Source organism: Geotrypetes seraphini, chromosome 9 (assembly GCF_902459505.1).
Source record: "Geotrypetes seraphini chromosome 9, aGeoSer1.1, whole genome shotgun sequence".
Lineage (NCBI taxonomy): Eukaryota > Metazoa > Chordata > Amphibia > Gymnophiona > Dermophiidae > Geotrypetes > Geotrypetes seraphini.
Window position 1 is genome coordinate 172,012,193 of NC_047092.1, and position 14,957 is coordinate 172,027,149.

The 14,957-nt window shown below is 42.5% G+C and overlaps 1 protein-coding gene across 5 annotated transcripts in view; it reads left to right on the forward strand.

The window, feature by feature from the left end:
* Positions 1-14,957, forward strand: part of FNDC3B (fibronectin type III domain containing 3B) — a 490,638-nt gene that overhangs the window by 311,403 nt on the left and 164,278 nt on the right. For all 5 annotated transcript variants that reach the window (XM_033959077.1, XM_033959075.1, XM_033959076.1 and 2 more), the window contains exon 6: positions 273-557. In XM_033959077.1, the coding sequence (XP_033814968.1) occupies positions 273-557 (285 nt within the window). The remainder of the gene's footprint in view (positions 1-272; positions 558-14,957) is intronic.

Sequence of the window (14,957 nt, forward strand, 5' to 3'; positions counted from 1 at the left end):
ATATCTATCTGATAAATTGTGTATTGCTGATAAATTGTTTAAAATTGTTCAAACTGTTTGTAAATCTGCATGTTAACGCAGATACTACTGTAACTGATGTAAACCGCCTAGAACTCTCCGGGTATGGCGGTATATAAGAATAAAATTATTATTATTATTATATCCAAACGCCCCTCTAACTTACATGTGTCTGTTTTTATGTAGGTATGCAGTTGCAGTTGCACAATTTTTTGGGGAAAAAAACTTTATTAACATCACCTCTTCTCTTTCAGAAATGATACCACTCTTTGGAATGTCCAGTTATATCACGCGGGAAGACCAATACACTAAACCACAGCACAAAAAACTGAAAGAGCGACAGATAGACCGTCAAAACCGCCTTAATAGCCCTCCCTCTTCCATCTACAAAAGCCACCCCAGCAACTATATGATGGTATATAATGGTTATGGGAAGAGTCACAATGGAGGGAACGGTGGAGGAGGTGGAGGGCCAGGAGTAAAGAAGATGGAGCGCCGAGCCAGAAGCAGTCCAAAGTCGAATGAGCAAGATTCTCCAGGTAACATTCTCCAAAAGGCCTAGGCCTTGCAATTGAAACATTATGATCTTTTAGTAGCGTAAGGCAGTGGTTCCTAACCAGTCGGATTTTCAGGAGAGCCCTAATGCATATGCATGGAGAAGATTTGCATGCCTGTCACTTCCATTATATGCAAATCTCTCTCATGCATATTCATTAGGGCTAGCCTGAAAACCCGATTGGCCTGGTGGTCCTCCAGGACAGGGTTGGGAACCACTGGCGAAAGGAAAGATAAACTTGGGAGTCTACCTAATTGAAGCTGAGCGCTGGTAAAAACGGGTAACATTTTGTAAAGCAGTAGTCATTTTGTAAGATTTTGAAAATACTGGCAGTTGAAAAGATTTATGCAATGAGAGGGGCTACAATAGCATGGCATTGTAGAATTGGAAGGATTGAAGGCACAAGAAGAATATTTTCCTTTGCTCAGTTGAAAAACAAATCTGGATTTAGTATCATTCAGGTCAACTGGTGATAATCTCCACAGTATTTCCAGTACCATTAGAATTTTGGGAACAGTTGAAATAAACAGAAAGTTACATAAGAATATAAGAATAGCCATACTAGGTCAAATCAATGGTCCATTTCCAACATAGGCCAATCCTGGTCACATGTACCTGGCAGAATCCCAGCGTAGCAAGATTCCAGAAGACCAAAGAGTAACAAGATTCTGGAAATCCCAAAAAGTAGCAACATTCCATGTTACGAATCCCAGGGACAGCAATGGCTTCCCCCAAGTCTATCTCAACAGCAGACTATGGACTTTTCCTCCAGGAACTTGTCCAAGCTTTGAAACCCAGACATGCTAACCAATGTTACCATATCCTCTGGCAACTTTTTAGATATATTAGTGATAGGAAGAAATGCAAAAGTGGAATTGTGAGACTCAAAGGTGAAGAGGAGAAATATAGAGAAGCTGATAAAGATAAGGCTGAATTGTTTAACAGATATTTAGTAGATAAGGACAGGTTGTTCACCTTCTCCAAGGTAGGGAGAACGAGAGGGCACTCTCTAAAGTTGAAAGGGGATAGATTCCGTACGAATGTAAGGAAGTTCTTCTTCACCCAGAGAGTGGTAGAAAACTGGAACGCTCTTCAAGAGTCTGTCATAGGGGGAAACGCCCTCCAGGGATTCAAGACAAAGTTAGACAAGTTCCTGCTGAACCGGAACATATACAGGTAGGGCTAGTCTCAAGGCGCTGATCTTTGACCAGAGGGCCGCCGTGTGAGCGGGCTGCTGGGCACGATGGACCAATGGTCTGACCCAGCAGCGGCAATTCTTATGTTAAGAAGTTCCAGAGCATAACTATTTCTTGAGTGAGAAAATATTTCCTCTTGTTTGATTTAAAAGTATTTCCATGTAACTCTATTGAGTAGTCTCTACTTTTCGAAAGAGTAAAAAAATCAATTCACTTTTTACCCATTCTATGTCACTCAGGATTTTGTAGACTTCAGCCGTCTCTCCTGCAAGCTGATTTGATATATCGTTAGTTTTAAAAGCTGGTAGTCTGAATTGTCAGTTTTAGTCAAAACAAATATTGTTTTATTTAATTTTGATATACGTTGATCACATATTCTCCTCAGTGGTTTTATAGATGAATTTCTACAAAAAAAAAAAAAGGTATGTAAAGGAGACCCTGTAAAGTTAAAATGTTCTGGGTTTTTGATCTTGTTTCTTTTCCCTATTGGTGGGCATAGAGTGTTTCTCATCATGGTGGCACAACAAAGGCGTCGTGAGGATGAGATGTCAATAATTCAGCCACGGGTGCAAAGTTCAAAGTTCACTATCTTGATAGTAGCACTGCGGGGACTCGAAGTGCTACTATCAAGAAAGTGAACTTTGACCTTTACACCCGTGGCTGAATTATTGACATCTCATCCTCACGACTCCTTTGTTGTGCCTTGATTCTCTCATCGTTGAGGCCTCCTTGGGCTCCCTTTTTTGTCTCATCATGGTGGAACATTTATTGCACAATATTGCTGCATTTCTGAGTCAGAATTTGTTATCTTTGATTATACTATTTAAATATAAATTTTTTAAAAAAGACACTAAGATAGAGATTTATTCAGGACTCGTACTGGTTCTGGAACCCTCCTCCCAGTCTGCTTGACCTTAGAGGATTTAGGTTATCTTATGGAATAAATACAGGTTGTTGTTTTTTTTTTACGTTATTCTTGAAATGTAATGTAATGTAATGTAATTTATTTCTTATATACCACTACATCCGTTAAGTTCTAAGCGGTTTACAGAAAATATACATTAAAATTAAAGATGTGAAAATAATAAAGGTACTTAAAAAAATTCCCTTTCTGTCCCGAAGGCTCACAATCTAACTAAAGTACCTGTGGATTAATAAATTAATTAAAATAAAGATAGGGAATAGAAATAAACATTTTAACAAGACAGCATTGAATTAAATTTTTTTTTTTTTTTGGGAGATAGAAGAGGGTTAATTAAATCTGCTGTCCGTAAAACATTGCGTTTTTGTGCGAAATATTCATTTTCTGTCGTGGCTCCCACTCTCTGGAATTCTCTGTCTTTTTATCTCCGTTCAGAAAAACCATTCGCAACTTTCAAGACACAATTAAAGGCAAACTACGTCTCCTTGGCTTTCTGTTCTTAATTCTCTTTCTCTCTTATGTATTAGGCAACCTTTCCCTAAAGTTGCATTCTTGGCTTTATCTCAACTAGTGGGAAGAACATATTTCAGTTTTCTCCCCTACAAAATGGTTCATTCCTTCCCTTTCCCTAACTTTTTTTTTGTTTTATTTTAACCTACCGATTCCCTTCGTTCCTTATATTTACTACTACTACTATTTATTATTTCTAAAGCGCTGAAAGGCGTATGCAGCGCTATACATTTTAACATACAATAGGTGGTCCCTGCTCAGAAGAGCTTACAATCTAATTTAGACAGGACATTTCGGGGTTGAGGAGATTATGGTAGTGGAAATGATACAGTGGGTCTAGGTATCTAGTGGGAGTTAGGAGTTGAAGACAGATTCAAAAAATTTGGCTTTTAGCTTGGATTTGAACGCTGCTAGGATGGGGGCACGACGTATCGATTCAGGTAGCCTGTTCCATGCATCCGCCCTTTCTTTCTTGCAGCGCCATATGCCTGGAACAGGCTACCTGAATCGATACGTTGTGCTCCCTTCCTGGCAGCGTTCAAATCCAAGCTAAAAGCCAAATTTTTTGAATCTTATTTTCAACTCTTAACTCCCACTCACTGTTATCAGATACCTTTACCCACTGTATCATTTCCTTTACCATAATCTCCCCAACCCTGAAATGTCCTTTCTAAATTAGATTGTAAGCTCTTCAGAGCAGGGACCATCTGTTGCCCAGTATTGATGAGGGGGATCTTTTGTGTTTTGTACTTGCAGAATGGCAAAACGCACTACCATTTTCACATGTTATTTACCTTTTATTTTTTGTGCCAGTGTATATGTTGATGGGAGAGTATTACTGTACTTTCCTTATAGTTCTTTAGGGAATTAATTCTTAATGTCCTTCTGTAACATGACCTTGTACAACATGAGTTCTGCCCAAGTGTTCATCCAGCTAATGAAAGTGTGTTTTGGCAATTCTAGACTGATAGCACGTGATACAATTTTGAAAGCAGATAGAAGACAAATTTGGACATAACATTTTAATGCAGTGCACAAATAAGTTGTTGCCCAAATTACATTATCAAAGCAATTAATACAGTGGGGTTAGAAAAAGATTTGGAGGAAAAGTCCCTAAAAAATGATTAGCTAGTTAGCCTTGGGAAAGCTATCTGGTACCCTTGATATGACCTATAAGAAATTGCTCTGGTGGTTGTTGGTTTTTTTTTTTTTCTGGGTACTTGTGCCCTGACCTGGTTACTTTTAGAGACAGGATGCAAGGCTTGTTTGAGGTTGGTCTGACTCTTCTTGACCTGTCTTATGTTCTTAAGTAACCACATCTGTCTGACAGGAGACATTAGCTATTATTTTCTATGTCCGTATTTACATGACTACAGCTAGCTGAGGAAATAATTGAAATAGTCTGGTTGCATTGTTTAGGAGTTTTCTTGGGAGCACTTGGCAGTTTCTTCCTGCTCTTGTGAGCTTGCAACTTATTCAGAATGAACCTCTGTTGATTAAGATTTCTCCCTTATTTTTTAACAACCCCTTCCAATTCACATGGTCCAGTCATTGCAGCTATATGGTGTCACTGTTGTGTGGGTGACCTAGGAGTCTCTAGGGATCCTAGATGTTATCTATGCAGTATCCCTAATCCCTGCTGTCCTGGGAAGCGGGAATCCTGCCTCAGGAATCAAACCCAGGACTCTAGGCCTGCTTTATTATGATCATTTATTTATTTACTAGCTTTATAGCCCGTTACATTAACGGGTGCTAGAATATATGTGTGTGTCTGTCTTTATTTCTTTCTCTCTCTGTCTCCTTAGCTGCTTTTTCCTGTCCATTCTCCCTTCTTTTTACTTCCCCTGTGTCCACCACCACCCCTTCACTGCTCCCCTTATCCAGCAGCAGCCCTTCTCCCTTTGTTTTACCTCCCCCCTGTCCATCAGCACCTCTTCCTGCTCCCCCTGTCCAGCAGTAGGCCTCCCTTCATTTTTTTCTCCCCTGTCCATCATCACCTCTTCTTGCTCCCTCTGTCCAGCAGTAGGCCTCCCTTCATTTCCCCCCCCCGACCATTAGCACCTCTTCCTGCTCCCCCTGTCCAGCAGTAAGCCTCCCTTCATTTCCCCCCCCGTCCATCAGCACCTCTTCCTGCTCCCCCTGTCCAGCAGTAGGCCTCCCTTCCTTTCCCCCCCCCTGTCCATCATCACCTCTTCCTGCTCCCTCTGTCCAGCAGTAGGCCTCCCTTCATTTCCCCCCCCTGTCCATCATCACCTCTTCCTGCTCCCTCTGTCCAGCAGTAGGCCTCCCTTCATTTCCCTACCTCCCCCCCCCCCCCCCCGCTGTCCATCAGCACCTCTTCCTGCTCCCACTGTCCACGGGAGTTAGTACAGGGCTGGTCTCTGCCATTCTCCCCAGAGTTTTTTATTTACTCGGATAGAGTCCTTGCCGCCCCCCCCCCTTCCCTTCCCTTCTCTTCCCGCGGACCCGACTACGAACCCGGCGATTCAAGCAGCGTGTGCAGTAGTCTTCACACGCAGCTTCGGGTCCTTCTACTGCCCTGATTTACTCTGGCACGTCCCTGATGACATCATCAGAGACGCGGCAGAGCAAATCAGGGCAGTAGAAGGGCCCGAAGCAGCGTGTGAAGACTGCTGCACACGCTGCTTGAATCGCCGGGTTCGTAGTCGGGTCCGCAGGAAGGGAAGGGGGGTAGGCGGCAAAGGACTCAGACTCCTCTGGTCTGTCGCGGAGGGCGGCCCGGCTCCATTTCTCGTTTCGTCTCGGAGAAGGGGGAGGGGCAGGAGGCGCTCTTTGTGGAAACTTGTGGAGGCGATCGTCGGCTGGCTGGGAGCGGGCTTGTGGAGGCGATCGTCGGCTGGTGACGTAGTACGCGCATGCGCACTAGTGCCGCCACACCCCGATAGAACAGGGATCAGGGAACACGCGGTGTGAGTGCGCATGCGCGGCTAGCATTTTATTATTATAGATTCAACTGTTTACATGAATTTATTCGGGTACTCAAGGATTTTCCCTGTCTGTCCCGGTGGGCTCACATTCTATCTAGTGTACCTGGGTCAATGGGGAATCTGGTGACCTGCCCAGGCTCACAAGGAGCAGTGTGGGTTTGAACCCGCAAGCTCAGGATGCCGAGGCTGTAGCTTTAATCACTGCAAAAAGGAAGACCCAGTATTGTACAGTGAAAGCAATCTTAAGCGATGAGAACAAAAAAACCGGATGTGAATGTTCGAAATGGTGCTTTATTAGTCACTCTTCACAATAACAACATATAAATACAAATATAAGTACAAGTTTATCGTCCACACGTAATTGTCCTACCGGACCCGACACGGTCCGTGTTTCGGCGGACACGCCTTCCTCAGGGATCCGGTTGATGTAGGAATCACAGATAAAAATGTAGACTAAAAACAGTGTGCGTGTGTTTAAGCTGATAACTAAATAGTACAGGCAAAATGGTGCGAGTCCCACAAGAACTGACTGCAGGCATTGAGGAAGCAGCGCGGGGCCAGGCTGGATGCTGAAAACATCGCTCCTGCCCTGCACCGCCGGCCATGGCATTGCAGGAGGCAGCCGAAAGCCGTCCAGCGAGGGAGCTACAGGAACGGGGGACTCCGCGGCTGATCTAATGGGGCGGCTTATCTACGATGTCTTTAGATAGATAGGCCACCCCATATAAGGAAGCCGCACCCACTGCAGTAGATTATAAACCCATATATAGGCCGCGGCCTATACATGGGGAAATGCGGTATGCATTGAAAGCGGGGGTATGTGGAGTCTGAGCCCAGTTTCTCAAATTTACTTCTCAAGTTTGCCATAGTACTTGCGCTGTGCCAAAGAGAGCTTCCTTTTGCTCGTTTTGGGTGCAGTTTTTCTTCCCCAGGGAATTAAAAGCACATTTCTGTGTCTCTGCAGCTCCTTTCATTTGGTACCTACAGGGCCTCATTCTACAGTCACAGTAAAGCTTATAAAACCAAACACCTGTGCTGTATTTACAATAACTTCCTTTATTTCTGAATGATGACAGCTAATGTTAATAGGGTTTGGAATGCAGGTGCCTGAGACAAAGGCTTTCTTTTGAATTTTGGGTTGGAATATTTCTCCTGCCAGCTGACTGCAGCTGATAATTTGAATGACTGTAACTTATATTAGAAAAAAAATTCAAAACTGCCATTCCAATTTCATTAAAATAAATTTCTTAATCTATAATATTTGAAGTTTGGCAACCTTGATATGAAGTCACTTGTCAGTCTTCTTGCATCAAGTTTAGAAAAACACTAAAAGTCAGACTGAACGGGACACAATTTTTCCAGGGTAAAGCATAGGAATTTGGGTTTGAAGGACCTCGTTGAACTGAAAAGGCACTTAGTCTAGACCAGGAGTGGGCAGCCATGGTTCATAAAGGCCTATCAACCATCTGGTCACCTCAGCTGTATCCTATGTGAATATAGATTACATCCACCTGTATCCCTCAGTTCATCACTGATAATATAGCCTTTTAAGTGGTTGGATCTCCCAAAATCAAGACTTGGTAATACTTTACCCAGTTTATTCAGTATGCATCTGCTTAATTTCTATGTGCTTCAATTGGGCTCTTATCACAAACTCTTCTGATATCGACAAATATTCCAAATTAGTTACATGTTTGTCTGGAGTCAAGGTACACAAACCCATGTTCCTTAACCCATCTATTTCTGAAGTCCCAAAGCTACACTGCTAATAATGGTTTATAGACTTTTCCTCCAGGAATTTGCCTAAATCTATCTATCTATCATCAGATGTATGTTCTAGCATAACTCCGAAGCACTTGGACAGATATAAACCAAACTTGGTATACATATCACTTACTATCTGGGAACAAACACTTTAGGGATAGGAAGGGGGTGACATGTAAAGAATCATCGAAAAAAAAACCCCAGATATTGCTTTGACCAATTGTGTAAAGCTTGGTGAATGATGTCGCACTGTGCTGTGCTGTCATTGCTGTAACAATGTGTCCAAGGAAATGTCATGTAATTGGCCGAGTGCAATCAGTGTTACATCTAGAGCTTCAGAGACAGTACAGCAGCGTGAGGCCCAACTACAGGATATGAAAGAGAGAACTGCTACCTCTAGAGCAGCGGTCTCAAACTCGTGGCCCATGGGCCGCATGCGGCCCCCCAGGTATTATTCTGTGACCCGCGTTCTGGATGCGATGATCGAGAGTCGGCTCCTTTGCAGCGGTCATTTTTCCATTCAAAGCCGCGGGTGGCGGCTCCTCGCGCGATCCGTTCCTGCGTTGGAAGCCTCTCTGACAAATCAAGCGGAAATCCCAGTGAAAAAGACTCGCCAACTGGGATTTCTGCTTGAATTGGGTGTTTTTGACCGGATGGATGTTAAATTGGATGCTGAAGCCTTGCCCTTGAAAAGGCTCTTGCGAAACAGGGCTCGGAATGTTGGAACGTTGAGTGGTTTTTCTTTGAAACCCTGCATTTGACTGCAGGATACAGCTGTGAAGATAAGTTTATAGTTACTTTTGATATTTTTGTTTGTCATTTCAGTGGAGTTGTTTTTATTTTTTTATTTTTTATTTTTTTTTTGGGGGGGGGGGGTTTGGAGACTGGTGATTGTGCTGTATCTCCTAAACAGGGTTGTTGGACTGAGTGTTCTCAGGTCTCTCTATCTCCACGTTTTAGACTTTTTGTTTTTGTATATCTGTAGTAGCTGCTTTTCTTTTTAGCTGTTTGGCGTTTTCTGTATTTATTGTGGGTTGTTAACCTATAGAATTCATTCTCATTAAGCCATGACTTATCAGTACAGTCAGTGACTTTGTTGCCTTCATCACATCTCCAGCAATCAATTCCAAAGCAACACCCCAAGCACCAGTTAAGCCAACCAGCAGAAGAGTTCACCCTGGAGTCAAACCCATGAGCTTTTCACTGACTCGTCCTCTAATGGAACAGGAGATGAATGAAACTAGAGCAAGGTACATACTTGAGCTTGTACAGGTGACACTATCCATTCAGTTGTGTCCGACCCTTGGATACCCTGTAGACCAATCCTCGTCATGCTTCCCTGTTTTCCACGGCTTCTTTCAATTGCTTGATTTTAATTCTTATGTCATTCTTGATGATATCCAGCCAATGGGCCTTTGGTCTCCCCTGCTTCCTCCTTTTCAGTTCTTTTAGATCAAAAATCTATCAACATCCTCATTCACTCTCTAGTTTCAAGTTTATTTAAAAATTTGATTTGATCGCAAAATCTTAATCCAATACGATTTACAAATAACGATAAAATCAGGGTAAAAATAAAACCACATTGATTAAACCAGACAGTTAATACAACTTTTGACCAACAAAACACAACAGGGGAAAAAAGAAAAAAAAAAGATTAAATACAATTTATAAATGAAATAAAAAGGGCATAGGTATTGAAACAATAGGATGGGAAAAGGTTACCCACTCGATTTTCGCTTAACAGCATTATTAATCCACTAAAAAGTAACTTAATTATATAGAATTCAAATAACTCAGTTAAAAGTATCCTTAAAAAGCCAGCTTTTCAGGAGACCTGTGAACTTACTAAGTAATTTTTCTTCCCTTATATTGATTGGGAGCGAATTCCAAATTTGAGGGGCTGTGACAGAAAAGATCGTGTCCTTCCTTGAATAAATGTGTCGTAGTGAAGGAACTAAGAGGAGAGATTTTTCTTTAGATCTTAAAGATTTTGTGGGGATATAAGGGATTAATTTTACCTTTCTAAGAATGCAGGAGCTTTGTTCATTAAAGTTTTATGTGTAAGTAATGCTATTTTATATGTAATTATAACACATCTAGACAACTGTAATTCCCTTTGTGGCATAAGCCAAAAATAAATCGCACTTCTACAGATAATACAAAACACTGTGGTTAAACTCATCCGCTAAGAAGACAAACATAATGCTAGGCATAATCAAGAAGGGTATTACAACCAGAACGAAAGAAGTTATCCTGCCATTGTATCGGGCGATGGTGCGTCCGCATCTGGAGTACTGCGTCCAGTATTGGTTGCCGTACCTTAAGAAGGACATGGCGTTACTCGAGAGGGTTCAGAGGAGAGCGGCGCATCTGATAAAGGGGATGGAAAACCTTTCATACGCTGAGAGATTGGAGAAACTGGGTCTCTTTTCCCTGGAGAAGAGGAGACTTAGAGGGGATATGATAGAGACTTACAAGATCATGAAGGGCATAGAGAGAGTAGAGAGGGACAGAAAGAGAGAGAGAAAGGAAGAAAGAGAGAAATAGATATATAGGGAGAGAGAGAGAAAGAAAGAGAGAGAAAGGGAGAGAGACAGAAATAGAGAGAGATAGATAGAGAAAGATTGGAGAAACTGGGACTCTTTTCCCTGGAGAAGAGGAGACTTAGAGGGGATATGATAGAGACTTACAAGATCATGAAGGGCATAGAGAGAGTAGAGAGGGACAGAAAAAGAGAGAGAAAGGGAGACAGAGGGAAATAGAGAGAGATAGAAAGAGAGAGAGAAAGGGAGAGAGACAGAAATAGAGAGAGATAGATAGAGAAAGATTGGAGAAACTGGGCCTCTTTTCCCTGGAGAAGAGGAGACTTAGAGGGGATATGATAGAGACTTACAAGATCATGAAGGGCATAGAGAGAGTAGAGAGGGACAGAAAGAGAGAGAGAAAGGGAGACAGAGGGAAATAGAGAGAGATAGAAAGAGAGAGAGAAAGGGAGAGAGACAGAAATAGAGAGAGATAGATAGAGAAAGATTGGAGAAACTGGGCCTCTTTTCCCTGGAGAAGAGGAGACTTAGAGGGGATATGATAGAGACTTACAAGATCATGAAGGGCATAGAGAGAGTAGAGAGGGACAGATTCTTCAAACTTTCTAATAATAAAAGAACAAGAGGGCATTCGGAAAAGTTGAAAGGGGACAGATTCAAAATGAATGCTAGGAAGTTCTTCTTTACCCAACATGTGGTGGACACCTGAAATGCGCTTCCAGAGGGCGTAACAGGGCAGAGTACGGTACTGGGGTTCAAGAAAGGATTGGACAATTTCCTGCTGGAAAAGGGGATAGAGGGGTATAGAGAGAGGATTACTGCACAGGTCCTGGACCTGTTGGGCCGCCGCGTGAGTGGACTGCTGGGCACGATGGACCTCAGGTCTGACCCAGCGGAGGCACTGCTTATGTTCTCTCTTGAAACACATTCACCCATGCCCCATCACATCTCCTTTAAAATTTTACTCCTTGTCTTCAAAACCAAACAAGAAAACACTTCAGCGTTCATCGACAGACTATTAATCCATTACACAACATCACGACCTTTACGATCTTCCCAACAAAATCTCCTTTCGATTCCTTCACTTTGCAACGTATTTTATGACACCGCATATAAAATAATCTTTTCTGTAGTAGCCCCCAATTTATGGAACACACTTCCAAACCATATCAGGAATGAATCCTCCTTACCCATATATAGGATGAAATGACAGAATTTTCTATTTCTAGGTGGTGCAGTGCTTTACCCCTCCCCCCTTACTGTGTAAGCCCGTTTGACTTTTTATTTTTATTTGAATATTGCATTTTTCCCCTTTCCTCCTTTTTGTGTCCCTACATAATTTGTTCTATTGATATATGTCCTAATGTGATTTTTATTTTTTATTTTTTTCTATCCCTTTATTTTTTAAAACATTTTTTATTCTTCTGGAAACCGCCTAGACGTAATGATAGGTGCGATGTCAATTACTTAATAAACTTGACACATTTACCGCTGACCATTCCGAGTAGCACCTCCTTTTCCAGCGGAATTCGCCCTCATCACATGTCCAAAATAGGTCAGTTTCTGTCTGGTGATCTTGCCTTCCAGGGGCAACTCTGGGTTTATATGACCAAGAGCATCTTTGTTGGTGATCTTAGCTGTCCATGGGATTCATAGAAGTTTTCTCCAGCTCGAAGGCATCAATTTTTCTTCTATCTGCTTTCGTGAGCGTCCTTGACTGGTAAGCAACATGCATAAAAAGAACAGGGCCAGTTTTAAAAAATTTTGGCACCTATATAGGTGAAACTGGAGAGTGACAGCATGGATCCTTCCTTGTAGCTTGGAGTGCCATAAGGAGTCTGCTGGAAACTGGAAAGCAGAAATTTGGATTTCGAGGCACAGTTCATGTTGGTGCGTCTTGGAAGTAGCACTTGGTGGATGGCCTAATGTGAGTGGGGGAAGACTCCTGTATGGCCAGCGTACTTGCTACTTTCGACATTTGGCAAGTATTATGTAAGTTTACACATGCAATTGCTTGTGCTTTCTAAATTTACCTATTTTAGGGCTAGTATTGCTGACCTACAAGTGTGTTCGTTCTGCTGCCCCTCAATATCTCTCCTCTTTTCTCTCTCCTTATACACGTCCCAGAGAACTCCGTTCCTCAGATAAGCTGTTCTTAACTGTACCCTTTCCCTCCATTGCCAATTCCAGGCTTTCTTCCTTTCATCTATGCCTGGAATAAATTACCCAAGTTTGTCCGCCAAGCCCTTTCCCTTCCCTTGTTTAAAAGCAGACTGAAAACCCGCCTTTTTTATATAGCCTTCAATCCATAATCCTACTCCCCACTGCCCATATGCCCAACTTAGCCAGCCGATTAACCATTCCCTTTAACTGTATCTATGACATCCTGTTTGTCTGTCTTGCCTGTTTGGATTGTAAGCTCTTTCGAGCAGGGACAGTCTTCTTTGTGACTCTGCACAGCGCTGCGTGCGTCTGGTAGCGCTTTAGAAATAATTCATGGTAGTAGTAGTAGTAGTGTGAAGAGTTTCAGTCTTTGGGAAGCAGAGCTGAGATTGTGATGTCATAATGCCTCATTCCACCAATAAGAGCCAACCTCATCAGTGATGTCACAATGGCTTGGTTGTCCTGTACTCCCCTCTGCCCTCCAGCCCAGCCAGCTGATTAACCATTTCCCTTAACTGTATCTATGACATCCTGTTTGTCTGTCTTGCCTGTTTAGATTGTAAGCTCTTTCGAGCAGGGACTGTCTTCTATGCGACGCTGTACAGCGCTGCGTGCGTCTGATAGCACTACAGAAATAATTCATAGTAGTAGTAGTGTGAAGAGTTTCAGTCTTTGGGAAGCAGAGCTGAGCTTGTGATGTCATAATGCCTCCTTCCACCAATAACAGCCAACCTCCTCAGTGATGTCACAATGGCTTGATTGTCCTGTACTCCCCTCTGCCCTCCAGCCCAGCCAGCTGATTAACCGTTCCCTTTAACTGTATCCATGACGTCCTGTTTGTCTCTTCTGTTTAGATTGTAAGCTCTTTTAAGCAGGGACTGTCTTCTTCGTGACTCTGTACAGCGCTGCGTATATCTGGTAGCGCTATAGAAATAATTCATAGTAGTAAATTTCTCGTTCATGTTCTGTAAATTTACACATAGAAGGGACATGTAAATGCAAATGCTCAGCTTTAGAATTGCCCTTCACATCAACTTACCATGTTAATCCTTCTTGAATTATGCATGAAGTCAATTTCCACATTTAAAAAGATTTTAAGTTGAAAAAAGCATATGAGAATATGAAAAAAGAAATGTAACGTAGGATGAATGAACTGTGCCATTCTTTGGTTTCCCAGTACCTGAAATGGACCCAAACAGTCCCAAGACCAGATTTGACTGGTCAGAACACAGGATTCTTCAAACTTGTGTTTACCATTACTGTCTCGTTTTGACGGCCTAAAGCACGAGTACGTCTATGCAAATGACCTTCGTCTAAGAGCAGAGTACAAAATACCACTTCATCCAGACAAAATAAACTGTGTTATGTTGGACATAAAAAAAATAACAACATTGTTAGAGGAGCTTTGTGACCTGGGACTTTGACGTCAGAAGACAAGAAAACGCAAGGTTTGCAGAGGGGCAAAGTTATAAACAGCGCAGGGGATCTTGGGAAGCAACGTTACACAAAACTTTGTGTGCTTTCAGGGCTCGAGCTAGTGTGTGTGGAGCCCGTAGACGCGCTTGCTGGTTAATATGTAGGGAAATATGGCTGTTGGCTGAGTTTCCACTTCAGTTTGGTAGGCCAGCATCTGTGCTGTGATTTTGGCAGTCACATTCACTTAACATTGCCACTGTCTGCCAAGGAATGGTGCTTCGGGATGCCTGTATATAACTGGTGCAGAAGTGCTTAGTCGCTGCGTTGAAGCCTGTGCTTTTGACAGCTGGGAAAGCGCAGTACGGCTGCTTCGCATCAGCTGTGCGCGGCTTAGTCAAACAGCGATTGCCTGGGACCTATCCACCGAAAGGTGCTCTGTTTTTGTAGCCTCAGACGCTCCTTTTTTGCATGCTAGAATTTGGGATCTGCCTGCATTCAGACTGTGATATATGTTTCTGGAAGCATGATTTTGATTTGCTTCGTTGTCTGGTATGTGGGAGTCTCCTGGAACATCTTTTCACTAGCAAGCTATAATACTAACCTTTAAAAGACAAATCACACTGACAGGTTAAAATAGACTTATGTGCAAAGTTCAGCATAGTTTAGGTGAGCAGTTTTTCTCATATTCCCAGTTCTTTGAAATAGAAAATAAATGAATATATTATTTGCTTTGTAAGTTGAGGGCCTAGTCCATATTTTTATTAGAGAATGACACGGGGACAAATTTGTCCCCGTCTCCGCAGGAACTCAATTTCCCCATCCCGTCCCTGCGAGTTTTGTTGCTGTCGCTGTCCCTGTCCCATTCCTGTAAGCTCTGCCTTAACCGCACAAGCCTCGAACACTTATGATTTTAAAGTGTTT